At 48.8% G+C, this 20,030-nt stretch overlaps 8 protein-coding genes across 8 annotated transcripts; 5 read left to right on the forward strand and 3 right to left on the reverse strand.

The window, feature by feature from the left end:
• The first annotated feature begins 275 nt into the window (after positions 1-275).
• FOBCDRAFT_213127 (uncharacterized protein) lies at positions 276-2,416 on the forward strand. Its single transcript, XM_059609353.1, has 3 exons — positions 276-1,485; positions 1,537-1,826; positions 1,878-2,416. Exons 1-3 carry the CDS (start codon positions 485-487, stop codon positions 2,222-2,224), a joined length of 1,638 nt encoding a protein of 545 aa, XP_059466623.1. The 5' UTR covers positions 276-484; the 3' UTR covers positions 2,225-2,416.
• Positions 2,417-3,561: 1,145 nt separating this feature from the next.
• FOBCDRAFT_153061 (uncharacterized protein) lies at positions 3,562-4,887 on the forward strand (the record flags this gene model as incomplete). The annotated part of the gene is made up of 3 exons (XM_031194463.3): positions 3,562-4,001; positions 4,053-4,333; positions 4,382-4,887. The coding sequence occupies exons 1-3, from the start codon at positions 3,652-3,654 to the stop codon at positions 4,885-4,887; spliced, it is 1,137 nt and encodes a 378-aa protein (XP_031029201.3). The 5' UTR covers positions 3,562-3,651.
• Positions 4,888-4,950: 63 nt separating this feature from the next.
• Positions 4,951-7,143, reverse strand: FOBCDRAFT_247250 (kinase-like domain-containing protein). The gene is made up of 3 exons (XM_031194464.3): positions 6,993-7,143; positions 6,767-6,843; positions 4,951-6,705 (listed from the first exon to the last, which is right to left on the reverse strand). The coding sequence occupies exons 1-3, from the start codon at positions 6,993-6,995 to the stop codon at positions 5,193-5,195; spliced, it is 1,593 nt and encodes a 530-aa protein (XP_031029202.3). The 5' UTR covers positions 6,996-7,143; the 3' UTR covers positions 4,951-5,192.
• A 227-nt stretch (positions 7,144-7,370) lies between these two features.
• On the forward strand, positions 7,371-8,459 carry FOBCDRAFT_8218 (ubiquitin-conjugating enzyme/RWD-like protein). The gene is made up of 3 exons (XM_031194467.3): positions 7,371-7,801; positions 7,855-8,187; positions 8,240-8,459. Exons 1-3 carry the CDS (start codon positions 7,695-7,697, stop codon positions 8,340-8,342), a joined length of 543 nt encoding a protein of 180 aa, XP_031029205.1. The 5' UTR covers positions 7,371-7,694; the 3' UTR covers positions 8,343-8,459.
• Positions 8,460-8,773: 314 nt separating this feature from the next.
• FOBCDRAFT_123282 (ribosomal protein L31e-domain-containing protein) lies at positions 8,774-9,314 on the reverse strand (the record flags this gene model as incomplete). Its single annotated transcript, XM_031194468.2, has 3 exons — positions 8,774-8,977; positions 9,076-9,150; positions 9,225-9,314. 3 exons carry the CDS (start codon positions 9,312-9,314, stop codon positions 8,774-8,776), a joined length of 369 nt encoding a protein of 122 aa, XP_031029206.1.
• A 366-nt stretch (positions 9,315-9,680) lies between these two features.
• Positions 9,681-11,586, forward strand: FOBCDRAFT_153072 (RGS domain-containing protein). The gene is made up of 3 exons (XM_031194470.3): positions 9,681-10,195; positions 10,246-10,918; positions 10,968-11,586. The coding sequence occupies exons 1-3, from the start codon at positions 10,014-10,016 to the stop codon at positions 11,202-11,204; spliced, it is 1,092 nt and encodes a 363-aa protein (XP_031029208.1). The 5' UTR covers positions 9,681-10,013; the 3' UTR covers positions 11,205-11,586.
• On the reverse strand, positions 11,523-12,796 carry FOBCDRAFT_8237 (uncharacterized protein). Its single transcript, XM_031194472.3, has 2 exons — positions 12,538-12,796; positions 11,523-12,487 (listed from the first exon to the last, which is right to left on the reverse strand). Exons 1-2 carry the CDS (start codon positions 12,568-12,570, stop codon positions 11,690-11,692), a joined length of 831 nt encoding a protein of 276 aa, XP_031029210.2. The 5' UTR covers positions 12,571-12,796; the 3' UTR covers positions 11,523-11,689.
• Positions 12,797-14,966: 2,170 nt separating this feature from the next.
• FOBCDRAFT_123444 (E1-E2 ATPase-domain-containing protein) lies at positions 14,967-19,249 on the forward strand (the record flags this gene model as incomplete). Its single annotated transcript, XM_031194473.3, has 4 exons — positions 14,967-15,088; positions 15,236-18,610; positions 19,018-19,029; positions 19,189-19,249. 4 exons carry the CDS (start codon positions 14,967-14,969, stop codon positions 19,247-19,249), a joined length of 3,570 nt encoding a protein of 1,189 aa, XP_031029211.3.
• Positions 19,250-20,030: the final 781 nt, after the last annotated feature.

Here is a 20,030-nt window from a genome sequence, read left to right on the forward strand (position 1 = left end):
CCTCACTACAAACTCGGCTGCCCGTGTCTTGGAAGGATTCAAAAGCCAAGACTAAAGAGCCGCTCGCAACCCTTGTGACTCAAGACATATCTTGGAAATAAGGGACTTTGGGGGCTGTTGAGTTGCACTTTCAGAGGGTCCCGTTGCCTTGCTGCCATCTCAGCTCCTGGTTCGCAACCAACCAGAGGCAACTGCGCAGCTGCGCAAAGGCCTCCAAAGTTAAATACGAGCTTATTCCCCCAAGGATCTCATTTTCGCCTCTCTTCATTCCCGGCTCCCTAAACGAGATCTTATTTCCATTTAATCTGAAACCTAGTTCAGAAGATATATATACAACACATATATATACCTTATCGTAACTAGTTTCACTTGGCTAGCGCCGTACAACAATATAAATCAGTTTATCCACCAAGAAGCTACCTTCTATAAATAAGCTTCGCCTCAGATCAACAAAGGCGATTTCCTGTATCAACACATCGTCTCAATGTACTCGTACCCTACACCTTCACCCGAATTCACTGCCCAATCTCAATCTCAGGATGGTCTGCATAATAGACCAGTGGCCAATTATCCCTGGGCAGTGCAAGGAGGTCTCGGCGCTATCAACACCAATGTCCGTCCACAATATGGGTACTCGGAGTCGCCTTTACCTATGAGTTCCTCAACCAATGGTTACCCAAGCTACGACATGGCTCTTCTCAGTCAACCCACTTTCAGTGCTCATCCAAGCTTCTCGTCAGCTGGTGAATGGCCATACCCCAGGCCTCAGCACGGCTCCTCGTCGCAAACCTTCGTCCCTGCGACTAAGACTGAGGCCAACAAAGTTCTGATCAGAAGACTTGGGTGGCTATGGTTGCTACTCAAGGCTAGATCGAAACTTCGAGGCTTGGGTCGAAGACATCAACGTCGGCATAGTGCTTCTGATTACACATCACGGACAGCTGGCCACAACAATGGCCACTATTTGGGCTCGTCACTGAGTGTGTCCTTTGCAGATGATGCAGCGTTGGGCAACCTAGTCACTGGCAACGAGGCCGATCTTTTCAGTACTATTGACCCCACAAACCCTGTGTGGTTTGATAATGCTCTGGGAATAATCACAGGTGATGGAAATTCACTGTTCCCAGTGCCAGCGGATGTGCCACGACAAGCCACAGTTCTCTTTGAAGAGGATGTCCCGGAATTGGAGCCGGGACAAAAACCCACTGAGTGTCAGGATGAGACAGTTCCACTAGTGAACTTGGTGAACCAGCCTCAACAAGGGATCGTCGTACCTGGCCAGTCAAAGAAGCGAGCCTTTGACTGTGTCGAGCTCGATGATTCATCAACAGACGAAGCTGAAGGGAAGTCTGTGGATAAGAAACGATCCAAGACGACTTCGACGGCGCCACGATTTGCGTGCCCCTTTTACAAGCATGACCCAGAACGCTATGAAAACTCAAGAAGTTGCTGCGGGCCTGGGTGGGAGTCGGTCCATCGAGTCAAGTAAGTGATGCTCGCCCTGAAGCATCCAGGAGTTAACTAATGTATCTCTAGGGAACACATCTTCCGAAGCCATACACTCCCAGAACACGAGTGTCAGCGCTGTTTCCAGTGTTTCAAGACAGAGCGGATGCTCTCTAAACATTTAAGAGCGTCTGCGCCTTGCGAAGTTCAAAGCCGCAACACTCAGGAGCAGGAAGGCATCAACGCAAGCCAGTCCAAGGCACTGCATGCAAGAGCAAGAAAATGCAACCCAGGGGCGGATCTCAAAGAGGTCGAGGAAGAGAGATGGAATGATGTCTACAAGATCATCTTTCCTGGAGGGGGCCAGGTGCCTACACCGTGTTAGTGTTCAACCACATACACTGCAAGAACTGAGTGCTAACAATGCCCAGACTACGATCGCTTACAGAAGAGCAACAATGATGGCTTTGACACGAACCTCATGTCTGATTTTGAGCAGCGCATGCGAGGCAAAGTCGGCGAGATGAAGAACTTGCAACCTACACTGGTACCTCTGGTGGTCCAGGTAGCTTGCAATGCACTCATGGAGAGTATGCAGTCCTGTCGCCAGAAGCCACAAGACGGCAGCAGTCAATGCTCAAGTTCTATTGTGTCCCAGGCACAAGAATTCCAGTCATTTCTTGATGGAGGGCTGCAAATGACGGGCATTAACGAGAACTTTTTGCGGTGCCTAGATAACCAGTTCTTCGTGCAGGCGTTACGGGATTCTGGGTTGTAACTCTGACCTACAGGCTTTTGCGAGCCTATGAAGATGATGAAAAGGAGGATGTGAGATACCAATTTGATTTATGAGTTGAGCATTTGTATTGCCATGTGGGCCATATGAAAGTCGCGAACGGAACACGATAGACGGACAAACCTATAGACTTGGCGTTTATTTTTCAAGATACCATTTCGATTTGCCCATTGATCTTTGTATACTATAGTCGCTGTGTATGTGCGCCATTTCTCCGTAGTCCTATATTCCTTGATTCTAAGTACAGTTGATGAACTCGTAACAATTACAACCAGAATGGGAATCACTGCCGGCCCATGCTTTTACAAGAAATCTACAGGCAAGCCAGACCTAGAGACTCCGTTCCATACCGAGCAGCTTTAAGATACGGCAAAGGGCTGCAGTGTATATGAGCTGCTACTCCAATGGCAATACTTTTTCAAAATCAGGCTCTGCGTAGACCTAGGATCCCATGACTCACGCATATTGGCTGCCTGGGAATGAACCTTGTATTTGCATGTTTTCGATGTCACTAATGCATGAAAGAGTATCAATTCTGGTTCGCCCATTTGTTCCTGCGCAAAGGCGAAATAAGGAAGGATAAAAAAGGCCAGTTTCTTCCAGGGACTATTAACTTGAAAACCTTCACAAGTAACTACTTTCAAAGGCCACAATCGATCCCACATCTTCCAAGACACTGAAACATCGCAGGTACCAAGTCTCTAGGTGCTCTTGTCGCATCATACAGAATCCTTTCCTCGGTGTACTCACTCAGCCGAACTCGTTACCACAACTTTGGTCACATCCCACAATGAACCCTTCAAACTTAAGACTTTACCATCATTGCCCTGATATTCCTGATAATTTACGATCCAGTATTGTTTTCGGTTTTGGCGTTGGAGGGGGTGGTGGAGGCGGGAGTGGTTGGGTGGCCAGAAGACCAACATCAGGGGGCACAACTCATCAACAAGGCGATTCCGTGAGTATATCTATTCAGAAAGACGCATTAATCTTAAATCATTAACTCTATGAAGTCATGCAAGGATAAAAAACTTCAAAATTCCCTATCGAAGACAGACATAAGTGATTCCCTAGATGGCTCATATCCTGGCGACTGCACAAGCGACAAATACACGACGACGAGCACTGAACAAACCAAAGGGCGGAACTATGTTGACTCCAATAGTGAGAGGCTCTCCCCGTCTTTTGAGTGTTCCGAAAATTCTGTCCATGATGCCCCAATCAATCCTGGCACCGAGGACTCCGTCACTGGGCCCAATACGTCCAACTTCACGTTGTCAGATATTCCAGATAACACGTCTGATGCACAGTACTATACAGATAGCGTTGATTCCTCTTCAGGTACTGATAGAACACCATCAACTTCTGCTGCCATCGAAAGAAGAAAAGGTCATATATTGGACCTACTAATGGCCAGACTTCAAGAATGGCTGGACTCAACCCTGCGAGAGCGAGGTGGTAGCAACGGCCAAGACAGCTCAGAAGTTACTCAAAGTTCAGCAACGACAGTCCTCAATTACTTGGGGCAGGTATCAGACAGACCACCTACTCAAAAGCGCCGAAGAGAGGATTCCGATGATGAGTATGACGAGAACAATGACGGGGCACCAAATCGAAATCAGAAGGAGACATGGGCAATGCCGGAACCTACAGAGATGAGATATGTCTGCCCCTTCTTTAAACACAACCGCGAGAGATATCAAACGTCTCAATGGAAAAGCTGCTGTTGGCCAGGTTGGACATCTGTTCATCGAGTCAAGTAGGTCAAAAATGTTGAAAATCATGATTCGAAAGCTGATCTTGCGTCTAGGGAGCATCTTTATCGTCGACACATGCTACCCAAATTCCGCTGCAATAGATGCAGGCAAGACTTCAAGTCAGCCTTCAACCTGAATGAACATCAAAGAGCCGACAATATTTGCCAGAGGCAAAATGAAGACTTTGCAGAAGAGGGTATCAATGAAGAACAGGAAAGATTACTCCGTATCAGAAAGAGGAAGAATGGAAAATCCCGACAAGTAGCAGAAGAAGAGAAGTGGGTTGATATGTATAAGATTCTCTTTCCTGACGATGACCCCGTTCCTACTCCATGTAAGCTCACACCTTTAAACACTCAGTCACGGTTTAACATGTTCTCAGATCCCGAATTATGTCATTTGCAACCCGACCAAGAAATCGAGCTGCCTAGGGCGAATGTGCTGGACAGTTTTGAGGACTACGCACGACGTGAGTTTTCAAGACGCATGCGGCCTCGTATGGAGAGTTTAGTCGATGGAATCCTGGAACAAGCGCTCACCTCTCAAACGATCACCGATGTCGCAAATAACGTCCTCCAGGGTATTATGGAATCTTTTCGTGAGAGTCAAAACCAAGAGGCTTGCCAACCAGAATCCCAGAAGTCGCCCTCGAGAAGTCCTAGCCCTCAAAGGATGCCTGTTGACAGCTCTACCCAAGTGCGTCAATCAAGCCATACTTTTGAAGGCGGCCCCTATTCGAACTTGGAAATTGACCTGGATGAGATACTAAACTCTCTTGATGCTAACCAGTCATTTGATTTTGAGCGGTGGGGAGCGGAAGATGAAGGCACAAACACATTTCATCCTTTTACGCTCCAGGTTGAGCAGTATAATAAGGCAAACGCCTGAGGAAGAGGAGTCTCAGAGAGAAGGAAAACTTCTGACCTATAATCAGGGCGTCAGAAATGACTAGTCTAAAGAACCACTAAGTTATCCTAAACTTACCTAAGTCTTTTCGTCCTTTAGGTTGCAGATCTGAAGTTTTATTGCCTCCCCTGCTCCCCTAGGAGGAGCTATGGGAGTCCCGTTGGTATCTCAAGTTTTCGCATTATGTATATAGCTGTATCTGATCATGAGCTTTATGGCCCAACTGTCGAATCCTGACATCTATGAATGCGTCTCGTTCTAGCTTTACAAGACAGTCCCTCTCCTCTCTAAGACTCGGGGACGTATACACCATCCTTACACAAAACAACCACCTTCTTGAAGAACCGTCGCCATTCAAGAGGATCACCCTTGACCTTGACGAAGCGAATGTCGAGGACCTCGGTGCCATCCGGCAGAGGCTGACGGTCCACTTGAATCTCGCCATGCAAACTTTGTTGACGACCGTCGAGTGCTTTGACCTTTATCTTAGCGACAGGGTTGCCATGTGGATTAGGCGAAATATGCGTCGTGGGGACGTTCAGATGGTGGAGAGCATCGTTAATCATCTGAATGATGTGGGCCGGAGGCACAGCCGAGAAGAAGCGAGTAAGTGACTCTGGGGGACAAATGTCGCGGAATCGACGAGCTTGTTGAGTAAGAGTCATAGAAGGGCCAGGAGTCTGAGAGAATTGAGACATAGATGGCTCGTCAGCAAGTGTATCGAGCATCGCTCGGCTCGCATCGTGAGTATGTGGGAGTGATGAGGCTGGCGAGGCCATAGAGCGAAGTGGAGGACGCTCCCAATCCCAGTCCTTATCAGCGATTGGTGTCTCTGGTTGAGTAGAGGAGAATTTTCCAACATTGAGACCAGTATCTATGTCCATATTGTCGCTCGAAGAAGGTTGGGATGTAGGATGGTGGTTGAAGTCGACGCGGAGATTCTCCAGCATCTGTGTCGCCAAGTTAATGGGGTCTGTGACTCGGCCATCCGAGTTGAGGAGGGCATTGTGTCTTGTGTACCAAGGATGCTGGCGCACTTGAGTAAAGTTGAAGCGTTTCGAGGAATCAATGCTCATCATCCCTCGTAGTAGAGAGAGTGCTTCTGCTGGGACCCTCCCCCATAGAGCATCAGTGCTGCGACCAGATGTTCGTACGTATTCCTGGAACTCCCAGCTGCCTTGTGACGGCTCATCCCATGGTGTGTTGCCAACAAGAAGAACGAAGAGAATAACACCGCAAGACCAAACATCGACCAGATCTGGTGAGTACTTGGCAGCGTTCGGTAACTTCTTGTCTGCACGCCCACAAGCAAGGATTTCAGGGGCGATATAAGGTGGACTGCCACATAGTGTTGAGCTCAACTTTCGCTGACCCTTGTACTCAAACATTGTGGCCATACCAAAATCTGCAAGTTTTAAAGATCCATCTTGGGAGAGTAGAATGTTCTCAGGCTTGAGGTCACGATGTGCCACGCCCTTGGAGTGCATGAAACTCACGCCGCTGATGAGTTGAACAAAGTAGACTTGAGCAATGTCCTCACGAACACCGACATCGGCTTCAATCTTGTCGAACAAATCTCCACCTTCCGCGTACTCCATGGCAATCCATCGCCAAATGTCATCTTCTCCTGAAGCGAACCACTCGATAATGTTGGGATGCTGGCCGATGTGTGAATGCAGTGAGACCTCCATGGCCAACTGCTTAGTAGATATGCGACCATGTTTAACGGCATAGCCTTTGTGAATGAGCTTTACAGCAAATACTGGTGTTGGGGCGTCGAGGGGGATTGCTTTCTTGATGCTGTGCTGAGGTCAGTAGTGAACATCTCGGTTATCGTGAGTGAAACATGGGGTAAACTAACGAGGCATATGCTCCTCGACCCACGGTCTTGGAGACGATTCGGAAGGGAAGATCCGTTGGTAGAGGGTCTAATTGTGACTGATTCATTGGTTTGTGTTAGTGATGAGAACTCTAATGAAGTCATACAAGATTGAGATTCACAATCTCGTTGATACTGACGATCTGTCACTGGAGAAAAGCTTGATAGACGCTATTGATAAGGGCTAAATAAGGAATGTTCTACTTACCATGGTGTAAAGGTAGGTAGCTTTATGATAGTGTTTGAATTGTGTTGCTAATATCCTTGTTCAACAATAACCAATCGTTCAGTTGAGGATATTGTCCTGGTGTTACAACTCAAGAAAGTTGCACGCGTTGATCCGCGTCTATTCACCGCGTAAAGTGTTTTTTTTGTTGCTGTGAGACCCCGACCCGGGCTCCCTAAAGATAGCGTCACTTAGCGCCCTGTGCATCCTCTCACAGCACAAGCATGCCCTACAGTTTCAGCGCTGCTGCCTTGTATTGGATACCATTGGCTGTGGTGTTTCATTCACCTGGACCCTAGTCGCGCTGGTTGCTGCGGTAAACAGTTGGAGCCTTTGATCTTGAGAAATCATTGCCCTTCCCTTTATTCAATTCTGTCGCAATCCAAAACCATCTATTGCGCATCGTCTCACGTTTAAAGACAACTCAGAACCCTTTCTTTCTATTCGCATTCATCCCTTCCCGCGTACGCCACTGCCAACGTCTTTTTGTCTCCCTCAATCGCCCCTGCATTCGTCCATCTTCACCTCTTTCCACTTGCGGAATTGTTGTCTGTACATAAACAATTCCTTACCGCTCCCTAGCAACCTATAAACGCATCTTCTCTTCTGTTGCTTTCTTGGTTGTCGGCATTTGTTCATACTCAGTTATACTAGAGGAAACAACATCAGCATCAGCATCCCACAATGGAATACAACATGGAGGATAGCCAAAACTCAGCTCCCGGCAGTGTCCAGGCCGCCAAGCTTAACTCTGGTCACAAGGGCCCTGACTCTCAGAGCACAACCAAGAGGTGAATACTCGTCCCGAGACATTATGGTCGCTACGGATGCTGACTCTAGACAGACTGCAGACCGAGTTGATGCAACTCATGACGTCGCCCGCTCCCGGCGTCTCTGCCTTCCCCGGTGCGGATGGAAACCTCCTCTCTTGGACTGCCACCATTGAGGGCCCCGACGATACTCCCTACGCTGGCTTGACCTTCAAGCTCAGCTTTGCATTCCCCTCAAACTACCCCTACGCCGCTCCTACGGTGCTCTTCAAGACACCCATCTATCATCCTAATGTCGACTTCTCCGGCCGCATTTGCTTGGACATTCTCAAGGACAAGTGGACCGCTGCTTACAACATTCAAACTGTTCTGCTGAGCCTTCAAAGCTTGCTTGGCGAGCCCAACAAGTACGTACACAATTCAACCTGGACCATAACCATGTCACTAACGAATACTCAGTGCTTCACCCCTCAACGGTGAGGCTGCCGAGCTGTGGGACAAGGACACTGAGGAGTTCAAGAAGAAGGTCCTGGCACGCCACAGGGATGTTGAGGACGAGTAATTAGGTTTTACTAGGGGTTGGTGCTTTGATAATTGTATAAAGGAACAGGAGTACCAGGTGTACGGAATTTGGTTTGATGACTTGTTAGGTTACAGGATTGCATGGCATTTCCACAGCTGGGTTAACAGCGAAGGCAGGGCATTTTGATAGGGTCAGAAACATGTACACCATTGTCGATAGCAGACCCTCTAATCGACGACTCATAACATTCGCATCATCACGTCAGAACGTAAATGATTATTTTCGCCCTCATAAAAAAAGCCTTGTCCATAGACCACTTCACGCCGAGGCACCGATTGTCGTTTGTGTTGACTTCAAGCTTTGATCACATTTTTCCCTCTGTGTATATTCAGCGTCAAAAGCCAGAATGCCGAATGCAACTCCAAATGCCATGCCACCATAGAACCTGTCCCAAGAGAAACTTTTTATATTTATTCCTCAACAACGACTGTGGCAAGACCCTTGGGGTTCTTGACGTTCACAGCCTGGACGTAGCTGTACAGCTTCTCCTTGGCACCCTCCTCGTCGTTTCGTCGTCGGGAAATTCGCACTCGGAGTCGGTAGTCAACACCCTTGATACCCTGCTCCCAGACCTTCTTGTTGAGCTGGGGGTCGATGCGGACATCAGAGGTACCCTGTCATAGAGGTTAGCACATGTGATTCGAAAATGACAACTTTGCCCTCTGCGATTGCTTCGCATTCGGTATAAGGCTCTTGGGATGGATAGTCGTACCATGGACTTGGTGGCAAAGGCCTTGATCTCCTTGATAGCACGGGGAGCCCTCTTCTTGAAGGTGACACCATGGAGCTTTTACCCATTAGCATTTAATCCAGATATTTCAAGCTCCGGTTCTCGAGCTATTCTTTGGCGAAGCAACGTACTCGCTTGTGCATGTGGATGGTGTACTCGCGGGCGACGACATCCGCGATGGCGGAGCGCTGAGTCTTGCCGGAGGGCTTCTTGGACGACATGGCTGGAAATGTGAGGGTTAGTCCTTCGGTCGACGAAGTTGATAAAAGAATGAGTCGCTCGTGCTCGTAGTCTCTTGAGAGGAAAAGGACTTCGAGGGAGGAGGGAGTATTGGTCGTACCTGCGGCTCGTCTCTTCGAGATTGGTCGTTAGGAAGGTGTGATGAAGTAGCTGGAGTAGTAATTGCCAAAAATCTTTGTGCGTAGCCCTCGAAATCGGCAGGCACTCTGTGGGCCTGGCGAGCCAATTAGAGCGCAGCCCTGATGACCCGCCAGGCTCTCACGTGATGGTCAGGTCGATTCACAGCTCGGAAAATCAACTAACCCAGATGGGCTAGAGGCGTCGTATTGTCCTCCAGTGGTGTTTACCGTGAAGCAAGCATTGCATCAAATCTTGGCCGTTGCTGCATAACGATTCCATCATTCCAGCTTGGGGCAATTGATTTCAAGGCACCGCAAATATCGCCATCCTTTGCGCATAAGCGTCTCATTTCTCTCATTTAGGGACTGTTTTGCTTAGGAGAGTGTGCGGTTGTTTGGACAAGACTTGGCGGCCTGTCATCGGTCGTAATCCAGGGGAACTTCGCGTACACGGACCCTTCCATAAAGCTTCCCGGCAGTTGCTCCGCGCGCGCCAGAAACGCCTCTTTCATTTTAACATTCACTCTCACCTTATCGACAAGTATAATACGTTCGCCCGACATGGCCGAACACGAACCTGTTACCACGATGGCATCGCCGTCGCCTCAGCCCGACATGACGAGAAATCGACTGCCTACGCTCTTTGAGGTCTTGAGTCGTCGCACTCTCCCTCCCGTTGACCTTTTCTCGTTCTATATCTACATGCGCGATCAACAACGCTCAGTGGATTATCTCGACTTCTGGTAGGTTCATGCAGGATTGACTTTCCAGAGAGTTTGGCTGACATGGCCAGGCTCGATGTTGCTCAGCACATGTCGCTCTGCCGACATTATGTTCGCGAACTTCGACGATCCGTCCTTATTGGTACTCCCGAAGCTCAATCAAAACGATCTTCAGCCATCCTCGAGAATATTGGCGACTTGGAACCTAGAACGGCAGGTCCGTCCATGTATGCGACTGAGAAGGAGAAGAACCAAGATGCGCAAATGTCTGCATTCCTTAGAGAGGACCAAAGTCACGACTCACCTCAGAGTGCCTCTGCGCCTGTTAGACCCAGTCCTCAGTTCAGCAACTCTCACGAAGTCACAACCGAATCCAACTCGCCCGCTCATACCGTTGCGCGACAGGATATCCGAGCCTCAGCTGAGAAAATCCTCTACACTTTCCTTCTTCCTGGAGCTGAGCGAGAAATCACCCTCCCAGGTTCTATCACCGCAGAAGTTACTACTGCAATTGAGGAGTACGGCCGTGACGATCCCGAGGTATTCGATGTTGCCAAGGACTATGTCTTCCAGGCTATGGAGCGAGATGCTTTCCCAGGCTTCCTTCGAATGAAGGCTCTTGGCAACCTTATCCCACCTACTCTCATCATGCGACTTATCCTTGGTCTTATTGCCATGTTTGCCGCCCTTTGGGCTGCGTTCGTTCTCATTTTCCTTGACTACTCTCGTGCAACTAGATGCTGGGTAAGTTCTCACTCAAGCCAGCTCTCGAAAACTTGCTGACTCTCAATAGCTCATCCTTCCATTCACCGTCGGTGTTTATTTCCTTGCGTCTTACCAATACTCTCTGGACCCTATCATGGCCCTGGTTGGTTACAGCGAGTACACCCCCTTCAACTTCTCTCGCATTCGTGAACCCTACGTTCGCAAGCTCATCGCCAAGCGTGCTATCATGGTCCTCGCAGTGACTGTTCTCATCGATGCTGCACTCTGTGTTCTCTTCATCCTTGTTCCAGGAAAGCGTCTCTAAGCAACTACTCTTTTCACATTCAATCGCGGTCACTAATGCCGGCCATTACTGGCCTTTCAAATTCCCATTAAAAGAAAAAGCCATCTCCGCGAGAATCTCTTTGGACATCATATCAATACTCACGACTGTAATGATCAGGGGCCTTGATTAAGCAGCAATACTATCCCAGTCTCTCGATTGAGCTCGGGCGTTGCTTTCTGGAGGCTGGCGTACGGAAATCTACGGTTTATCAACCAGGTCTTCTTTGTAATTTAGCTATTCCCGGTCTGGAACATGATCTTGAATCATTTCCGACCATGCGTTTTTCCTTCTTATTTATGACCTTATCAGGTCATTAGAACTAGTACAAGTCTCAGGGCGGCATTTTGTACGGATGTAGGGCTAATAAAAAGGCGTCGTATCGTCTATTATGTCATGATTCTTCGTGATACATGTTTTGCGAGCTTGACTTTTGGTTCTCCTGGCTCGAAAGAGGGGTACTATCTTCACAGCTTGCGCTTGTTTGCTCGTTTCTTCTCCTCCTCCGCCTCATCGACATCCATGCTGTCGTTGTCCACCAAGTTACCTGTATCCATAACCGATCGCTTGTTAAACCCCCGTCTACCCAGGTCCCTTGTCATATTTGGCAGATCGTACTTGCGTGGTCCGATTCCCTCTTGTTGTTCGTTCATCAACTGCTGTAACTTCTCATCCGCCAAGCGCTGCTCACGCTGTCGAACTGCGGCTATTGTTCGGATCTCCTTGATCTGAAGATCGAGGCCATCGAGGGTGGTGGTGCAGCGGTCAGACCATTTCTTCAGAGCAGTGGCCATCTCAGGTATCGCTCCGGGGGCGAGATCACGTAGAGGCGCAACACTGGAGACCTGCACGACTGCACGAGCTGGGTCAAGCGTGGCATGAAGTAGACCAGCGTAAACCGCGGAAATTACCAATGTCTCGACCTCGCGTGCTCCAGGTAGATCCAGGGCTTCCTGTAGCGCAGCATAGGAGAGGTTCTGTCGATCTCGGACCAGTGATAGAAGCGATAGCTGCCGTAGCTTGGTTGCCTGTACTTCGGCAAGCGCTGGTAGGCCTTCTGTCGTTTTGTATGAAGAGTATGTTCCATAGGAGAAGATCTGGAGAAGTTTGAGATGCGAAGCGAACTCTGAGTCGGCGAGGTTTTGGATGGCGGGTGTTTGGAGGAGATCGCTGAATAGAAATGTGTTTGGTGCTGATGTAGCTCTGGTGACGAGATCGGCAGCTGCACGAGGAGATGTAGCTGATTTTGAGAGAGCGATGAATGGCTATTATAGTTGTTAGACTGTTTCCATTGTGTTATTCTAGATATGCATACCTCCAGCGCGTTAAGAGCCTTCGTCTGCTCCATGATGTGTTATGGTTGAGGCTACAGCCTCAGCGGATAGATGACGGATATCAAGTGCGTCACAGCACGGAGAGAAGCTGACGGTAGTGACTGTAGTGAAAGTCCGTAAGTTCCTGTGCTCGATTATACCCTCAAATTGGGGCTCGGGCCCAAGAAATACTCTATGTTGACGGTCGCAGCTTGTGCAAGTGGTATGTCGATGAAGTTCAGGATGGAGCATCGGAGCTTAGTTCAAGGTGAGGCTGGAGCGCTAAGCAGGCAGCATATGGTGGGCGCGGGGCTCATGGGATGTGGGGTCGAATTAAGCATGGGGTCTTCAATGTGAAGTCGACTACCCTATACTAATATATATGTGACAGAAGAATGCGGTCTTCAATCTTGACTTGGAATTCTTCGGCCTGTACTTCATTTCTGATGTTGTATGAGCCACTCAAGAAACTGTCTTAGATTTTGATGTCGGAACTCGACACTGCCAGTTATGTTCATGTCGTGGCTCGTGTGTACTATAATGGATTCTATGTAACAAGCGATTCCCAATTTATTCGCCTTGGTGCCAATACAAACTACGACCAGAAGACGCTTTCTCAAAAGACAGCCAAACGATACTCGATGAAGTGTTCGGGTATGTCAATGGCCGTGTAAATCATGTACAAACTCAATTCAACCCGTCTATCGCCAAGGAAACCGACAAGAAGCCACCACATGTAAGATAACTCAGCCACTGCTGGACTTGCCTATGCTCTCTTGGTAGTTTATTAAATTCGGCTACAAGTGACAACGAGTCTAGCGTTCGTACTGCTGATGGGCTGTAAGGTAAAGGTATGCTGACTGCATGTGCAGCTGTAGCCTTACACGCGACACGTCGGCATCAATTGCCGGAACCTGGAACATCCACCTGAAAGACCTCACAATTGGACTCTATTGCGTCTTACATGTAGTAAGACATTACTATTTCAAAAGGCACATGATGATTGGTGACAGTCGACTAGAGGTTCACGGCAGAGTTGCGATCGACAATGACAGGAAATTGAAGATTAAACTCACGTTAAGTTCTAAGCCAAGCTGAAGTCTTCCCAAAGAGAGGTCGGTGCGTCTAGTTCCGATAGTTCATGAAGGGTAAAAGCTGGTTGGACAGTCAGGGTGCTGAATGGTTGCAACCTGAATGATCGACACTTGCGCCTTTCAGGACAAGATATGGCGCCATAAAAGGCCAGCTGAAAGTGAGCCATTGCAGAACTTTGGTCACCTTGTGACTGAGAGATAAAGGAGGGACAGGAATATGTAGTGATGAGGTATAAACATCAGCGGCCTTCGCCTTGTGGCTATGGTTGCACTGATCTCACTGCTCACTCTTTCACAACCATTCACAGACTTCTTTGAACTGTCTGAGCACCCGTCACTGCTCACTAACAGTTTGCGGCCAATCGACCAGGTTTTCTTTACTAGCGGAGTCCCCTTGTCTCAGGTCTCAGCATTTTCCGGCCCCAAGCTCCCTATTCATCTCCATTGTTCAAAGAAAAACCCTGGGCCTCGTTTGGGAATTTCTGAGTCTCTAGTGAAACATCCCTGCAAGCAAGAAATCTGGTGCTCCAGCAGTCGCATCTTTGTATTAAATCCACCAACGAGAGGTATCAAACTGTCTTGGATATCAGCGGAAACAGACCCCAAACTGGAACTTGACCGTAACAGCCGCTGAGCCAAGACTCGTCCCGGACGTGATGGTTTTTGGGCCTCTCGCCTCGCGAACTGTTTTGTTGGTGTTTCCTTGCTAATAGCAGTGAGTGTTTCCCCTGAATCGTAGTTAAAACGCCGAGACGCCGTCCTTTGGAATTTTGCTCATGTCATGTCCTTTTGTTCTTGGCCTGGTGTCTTCTTTCTTCTCGTACCCAAGTGGTCATTCATTTCGTTCTCCTTCTTTCGTCTGACTAACGCCAAAAATAGCCGACATACGTACACACATACATCAGCAATTGAAGCCGGTCTTCGTGGTCTTAGTGGCGCATTTGTTATCAACTGGCATAAGCTGTGACCTTCCAGTCCAGGCTTGATACAGTATCTTGGCCTCCGATTTCCTTGTTTGTCGAACACTGCAACTCTTCTTTTATCTCTTTTCTCTCTTTCTGCCGAGCTGCTGCTCGATTTATTGTTTGCGTCGAATCTATACGAAATTAAAATGGTCGTGGCTGGACGATTGAACTAGAACCCGTTCATTCCATTATTAGCAACCAACCACCAAACGAGTCTAACCGCGAGAGTGAAACCCAAGACCACAAGCGCCGTTCATCCCGCTTTCCGCCGCCATTTGGCAATCAGTCTTCAACTCCAAAATCTCTTGGCTTCTGGGATCGCAACATATTCACGATCCTCGAGACGAGGCTCACGAGCCACAAGCCGTCGTGATGGCTCCCGCCTACATCCAAGTCCCTAACAAGGACACAAATAATGTCGCGCTCTCCGTTCCGAGGAGTCCCGGCGCCGGCGCCCATCTTGCTACAACGACACTTCGCGTGGACGGCATGACGTGAGTTTGATCACAGTTCTATTCTTTTCCTCAACTTCCTCCGGTCATCCCGGGACCCATTTATGGAGTTTCGTTCGGCTTTTGCGGCCCCTGCCAAGTTTATGCGACATGTTCGGGGATATATCACTGACCCTGCATCCTCTATAGATGCGGCGCATGTACTTCTGCTGTTGAAGCTGGCTTCAAGGGCGTCGATGGTGTTGGAAACGTTTCAGTCAGTCTGGTTATGGAGCGCGCAGTCATCATGCACAACCCTCAAGTTATCTCCGCGGACGAAGTCAAAGAGATTATCGAAGACCGAGGCTTCGATGCCGAAGTCCTCTCGACCGACCTTCCTAGCCCTGTCGCCAGACGCTTCACACATAACGAAGACGACAATGACTTTATCACGACGACCATCGCCGTCGAGGGCATGACCTGTGGAGCTTGCACTTCTGCCGTTGAAGGTGGCTTTAAAGATGTTCCTGGTGTCAAGAGCTTCAGCATCTCATTGCTCTCTGAGAGAGCTGTCATCGAACATGATCCCGACCTTCTCACTGCCGAACAAATCGCCGAAATCATCGAAGACCGTGGTTTTGATGCTACAGTTGTCGACTCGGGCAAAGTGGTGGCTGACAAATCTGGCAAGGATGCTGAAAACGCCGGCAACATCGCCATCACGACAGTAGCGATTGAGGGCATGACATGCGGTGCTTGCACTTCAGCTGTCGAGGGTGGATTCACGGGTGTAGAAGGCGTCCTCAAATTCAATATCAGTCTTCTCGCGGAACGAGCCGTTATTACACATGATGTTACCAAACTCTCGCCTGAGCAAATAGCGGAAATAATCGACGACCGTGGCTTCGACGCGGAAGTTCTTTCATCACAACCAACCAATGATCATCAAAGCGGGTCATCGTCCACGGCACAGTTCAAAGTTTATGGTGTTCCCGATGCGGCTGCAGCAGAAGCTTTGGAGGCTGAGTTGACGGCCATGCACGGCGTCGATTCAGTTTCGGTGAGCCTTGCTTCATCGCGCCTCACCGTCACTCATCAACCTGGTGTTATTGGTCTTCGCGCCATCGTGGAAGCCGTCGAGGCTCGGGGATACAACGCCATTGTGGCCGACACTCAAGACAACAATGCACAGCTCGAGTCACTCGCAAAGACACGAGAGATCAATGAGTGGAGGACGGCTTTCCGGACCTCCTTGGCTTTTGCAATCCCGGTCTTCATTCTGAACATGATCTTGCCTATGTGCGCGCCAGCTCTCGATCTTGGCAGGTTGGAATTGATTCCCGGCCTCTATCTTGGAGATATTATCTGTTTAGTCCTTACGATACCAGTCCAGTTCGGCATTGGAAAGCGTTTTTATGTTTCAGCATGGAAGTCAATCAAGCACCGCTCACCAACAATGGATGTTCTTGTCATTCTCGGAACGTCTTGTGCCTTCTTCTTCAGCATTTTGACAATGTCCGTTTCTCTACTTTTGCCTCCTCACACCAGGCCAAGCACCATTTTTGACACCAGCACTATGCTCATCACATTCATCACATTGAGTCGTTACCTTGAGAACAGCGCGAAGGGTCAGACATCCAAGGCTCTTTCTCGGCTCATGTCTTTGGCACCCTCTATGGCTACAATCTACGTAGACCCCATTGCTGCTGAGAAAGCTGCTGAGGCTTGGGGTAAGGACCCAACTACTCCCAAGACGCCAGGAGTTGGCGGTTCAGCTCATGAGGAGCGATTTGTTCCTACTGAGCTTCTCCAGCTTGGTGATGTCGTTATTCTGCGACCTGGTGATAAGGTGCCTGCCGATGGTGTCCTCGTACGGGGAGAGACCTTCGTAGATGAGAGCATGGTGACAGGTGAAGCGATGCCTGTTCAGAAGCGAGCTGGCGATAACGTCATTGGCGGATCCGTCAATGGTGATGGTCGTGTTGACTTCCGAGTCACTCGTGCCGGTCGTGACACTCAACTCAGCCAAATCGTCAAGCTGGTTCAAGATGCACAGACCAATCGAGCACCTATCCAGCGACTCGCTGATACTATTGCAGGCTATTTTATTCCTGCTATCCTCATTCTTGGCTTGGGCACGTTCCTTTGCTGGATGGTTCTCAGCCATGTGCTTACGAACCCACCTAAAATCTTTTTGCAGGACTCCAGCGGTGGTAAGATCATGGTCTGCGTCAAGCTCTGCATTTCTGTCATCGTTTTCGCATGCCCTTGTGCCCTTGGTCTAGCTACACCTACTGCCGTCATGGTTGGTACTGGCGTTGGTGCTGAGAACGGCATTCTGATCAAAGGTGGTGCTGCTCTCGAGAGAACTACCAAGGTTACACAGATTGTCCTCGATAAGACTGGTACCATCACCTATGGCAAGATGAGCGTTGTCGAGTCTGTCCTCGAGTCTGAGTGGCATGATAATGAGTGGCGACGTCGACTTTGGTGGGCTATTGTTGGTCTTGCTGAGATGGGCAGTGAACATCCCGTTGGTAAGGCCATCCTCGCAGGAGCTCGACAAGAGCTTGATATTGAGGCCGATGGTGTTCTTGAAGGAAGTGTCGGCGAGTTCAAGGTCACTGTTGGCAAGGGTATTAACGCTCTAGTCGAACCTGCATCAGCTGTTGACCGTAACCGCTATCGGGCGCTGGTCGGTAACGTTGCCTACCTGCAGGAAAACGGCATTGTGGTTCCCGAGGATATCATCGAGGCATCAGAACAACTCGACTCCAGCGCAACCAAGGCTTCTAACAAGGGACCTGCCACTGGTACCACCCACATTTTTGTGGCTATCGATGGCAAATACAGCGGCCACCTCTCTTTGGCTGACTCTATCAAGGAGGGTGCAGCTGCTGCCATCTCGGCCCTGCACAAGTTGGGTGTGAAGACAGCCATTGTTACTGGTGACCAGCGATCTACCGCCCTCAGTGTTGCTGCGGCTGTAGGCATCTCTCCCGAGAATGTCTATGCCGGAATGAGCCCCGACCAGAAGCAAGAGATTATCAAGCAAATTCAAGAACAAGGCGAGGTCGTTGCCATGGTTGGCGACGGCATCAACGATTCACCTGCACTTGCAACTGCTGATATCGGTATCGCCATGGCCAGCGGCACAGACGTTGCCATGGAAGCCGCCGATATTGTTCTCATGCGCCCAACTGATCTGATGGTTATTCCTGCGGCGCTGGACCTCACTCGCTACATTTTCCGTCGCATCAAGCTGAACCTTGCCTGGGCGTGCATGTACAATCTTATCGGTCTGCCAATTGCCATGGGCTTCTTCCTGCCCATAGGTTTCCACATGCACCCCATGATGGCTGGTTTCGCCATGGCGTGCAGTAGTGTCAGTGTCGTCGTCAGCAGTCTTTTCCTCAAGTTCTGGAAGCGTCCCCGATGGATGGATGAGGCTGCCGCTGAGCAGCGTGGTGGCCTTCGCTGGAGGAGTGGAAGAGGTATTGTAGGCTGGGTGCGAGAGACGCTGGGTAGGAGAAGAGCTAAGAAAGAGGAGGGTTATGTGCCTTTGGAAAATCTTGAGACGGAAGCGTAAGAATTTTTGTTTTGTTAAGCGATGGAGTCATGATGCCTGGTACATGTATCGTCTTGAAAGTTATCTTATATATCGATGATATCCTAGAAAGAAAATAAGAGCATATGGACGCACTCAATTTTTTATTATATCATAAATTTCGCTCTTGCTGGCCGTTTCATCTTATATAAATACCAAGAATGTTCTTTATCGGCCCTTAAATGTTAGAAGTATCATGCTAGATGAAGGTTTCCCTTTGTTTGTCGCGTGTTGGTCGTATGTTCGCATGTGCCGTAGATGCTGTAAACGTTTTGTATGTGAGCTGGCAGCACACCTGATAACGCCACTTTCTGCCTTTCCAAAACGATAATAGAGGAATTTATGGACACGAATGAACGACCGAGAGCTTAAACCTCCAAGATAGCCTGAAATACAGGTTTCTTGTTCCGTGATTGGGCAACTTGATTGAGACCTCCAGTTGGAGACTTGTCCGGATCCATAGAATCTCCTTTGGATAGAGCCAACAGTTACTGGAAAGTCAATGGTAAATGGAGTCTTATGATGTGGGAAAAATGGATTGCTGTGCAAATCGTAGGAAGCTGCCAAGGCTATTCAAACCTGTTAAGGCGCCTAAGTTTGAGGCGATACAACAATGAATGGGGCGGAAATAACGGCTTTGGATGGTGCAAAGTTAACGGCCTCTCTACTCCTTTTTTTTTAGTTCTTAGAATTGGTCTCGTGACAGCTTTCGAATGGTATTTTCCCACTCTATACACGTCAAAAGGAGACACCCGTCTGACACTCTCTGCAGATGTGGTTCGTATTGCTCGCTGATAATCGTATTGAGGTCCAATCACGGACTGACCTCAACAACTAAACGCTTACAGTCTCATAACAGTGTTGATCTTCTGAGTGCCGTTAGAGATAGAAAGCAAGTGCCGATGCATATAAAAATAGCCATGAATACGCGGAACTACATCGTCTTCTCCCACTGTCCCTTGGCCTACGTAACCCCGAGCTTGCGTATTCTTGATGATAGACAGTTTTCCTGGTCCTTGGCCCGTTTCACGAAAACGCGGCTCAACACGTACATGTGCGGGTATAAATCAACTCTAACTAGAGAATGACGTGCCCTTTCTCGCTTGTGATACCTATAGAGATTGAGTTATGTCCACATGAGATCCGTGCTGCGAAGCGGGTGTCGAGAATACTACAAAATACCGAGTACAAACGGATACTGTATTTTATTATTACTGGAGTTTTATACCCACTTGGAAGAAGAAATTCCTTTTCTCCGTGACCAAGAGATAACCTTGAGCAGTCTGGGCCAGTCTGTTCAGCTCCATAGTCGATATTGTATCAACTCATATGAGCATAAACTACTGACGCCTCCCTCATTAGCCTACATCACCCAATCCAGTGACTTGCTAGAATTGT

The sequence above is a fragment of the Fusarium oxysporum genome, chromosome I (genome assembly GCF_013085055.1).
Source record: "Fusarium oxysporum Fo47 chromosome I, complete sequence".
Lineage (NCBI taxonomy): Eukaryota > Fungi > Ascomycota > Sordariomycetes > Hypocreales > Nectriaceae > Fusarium > Fusarium oxysporum.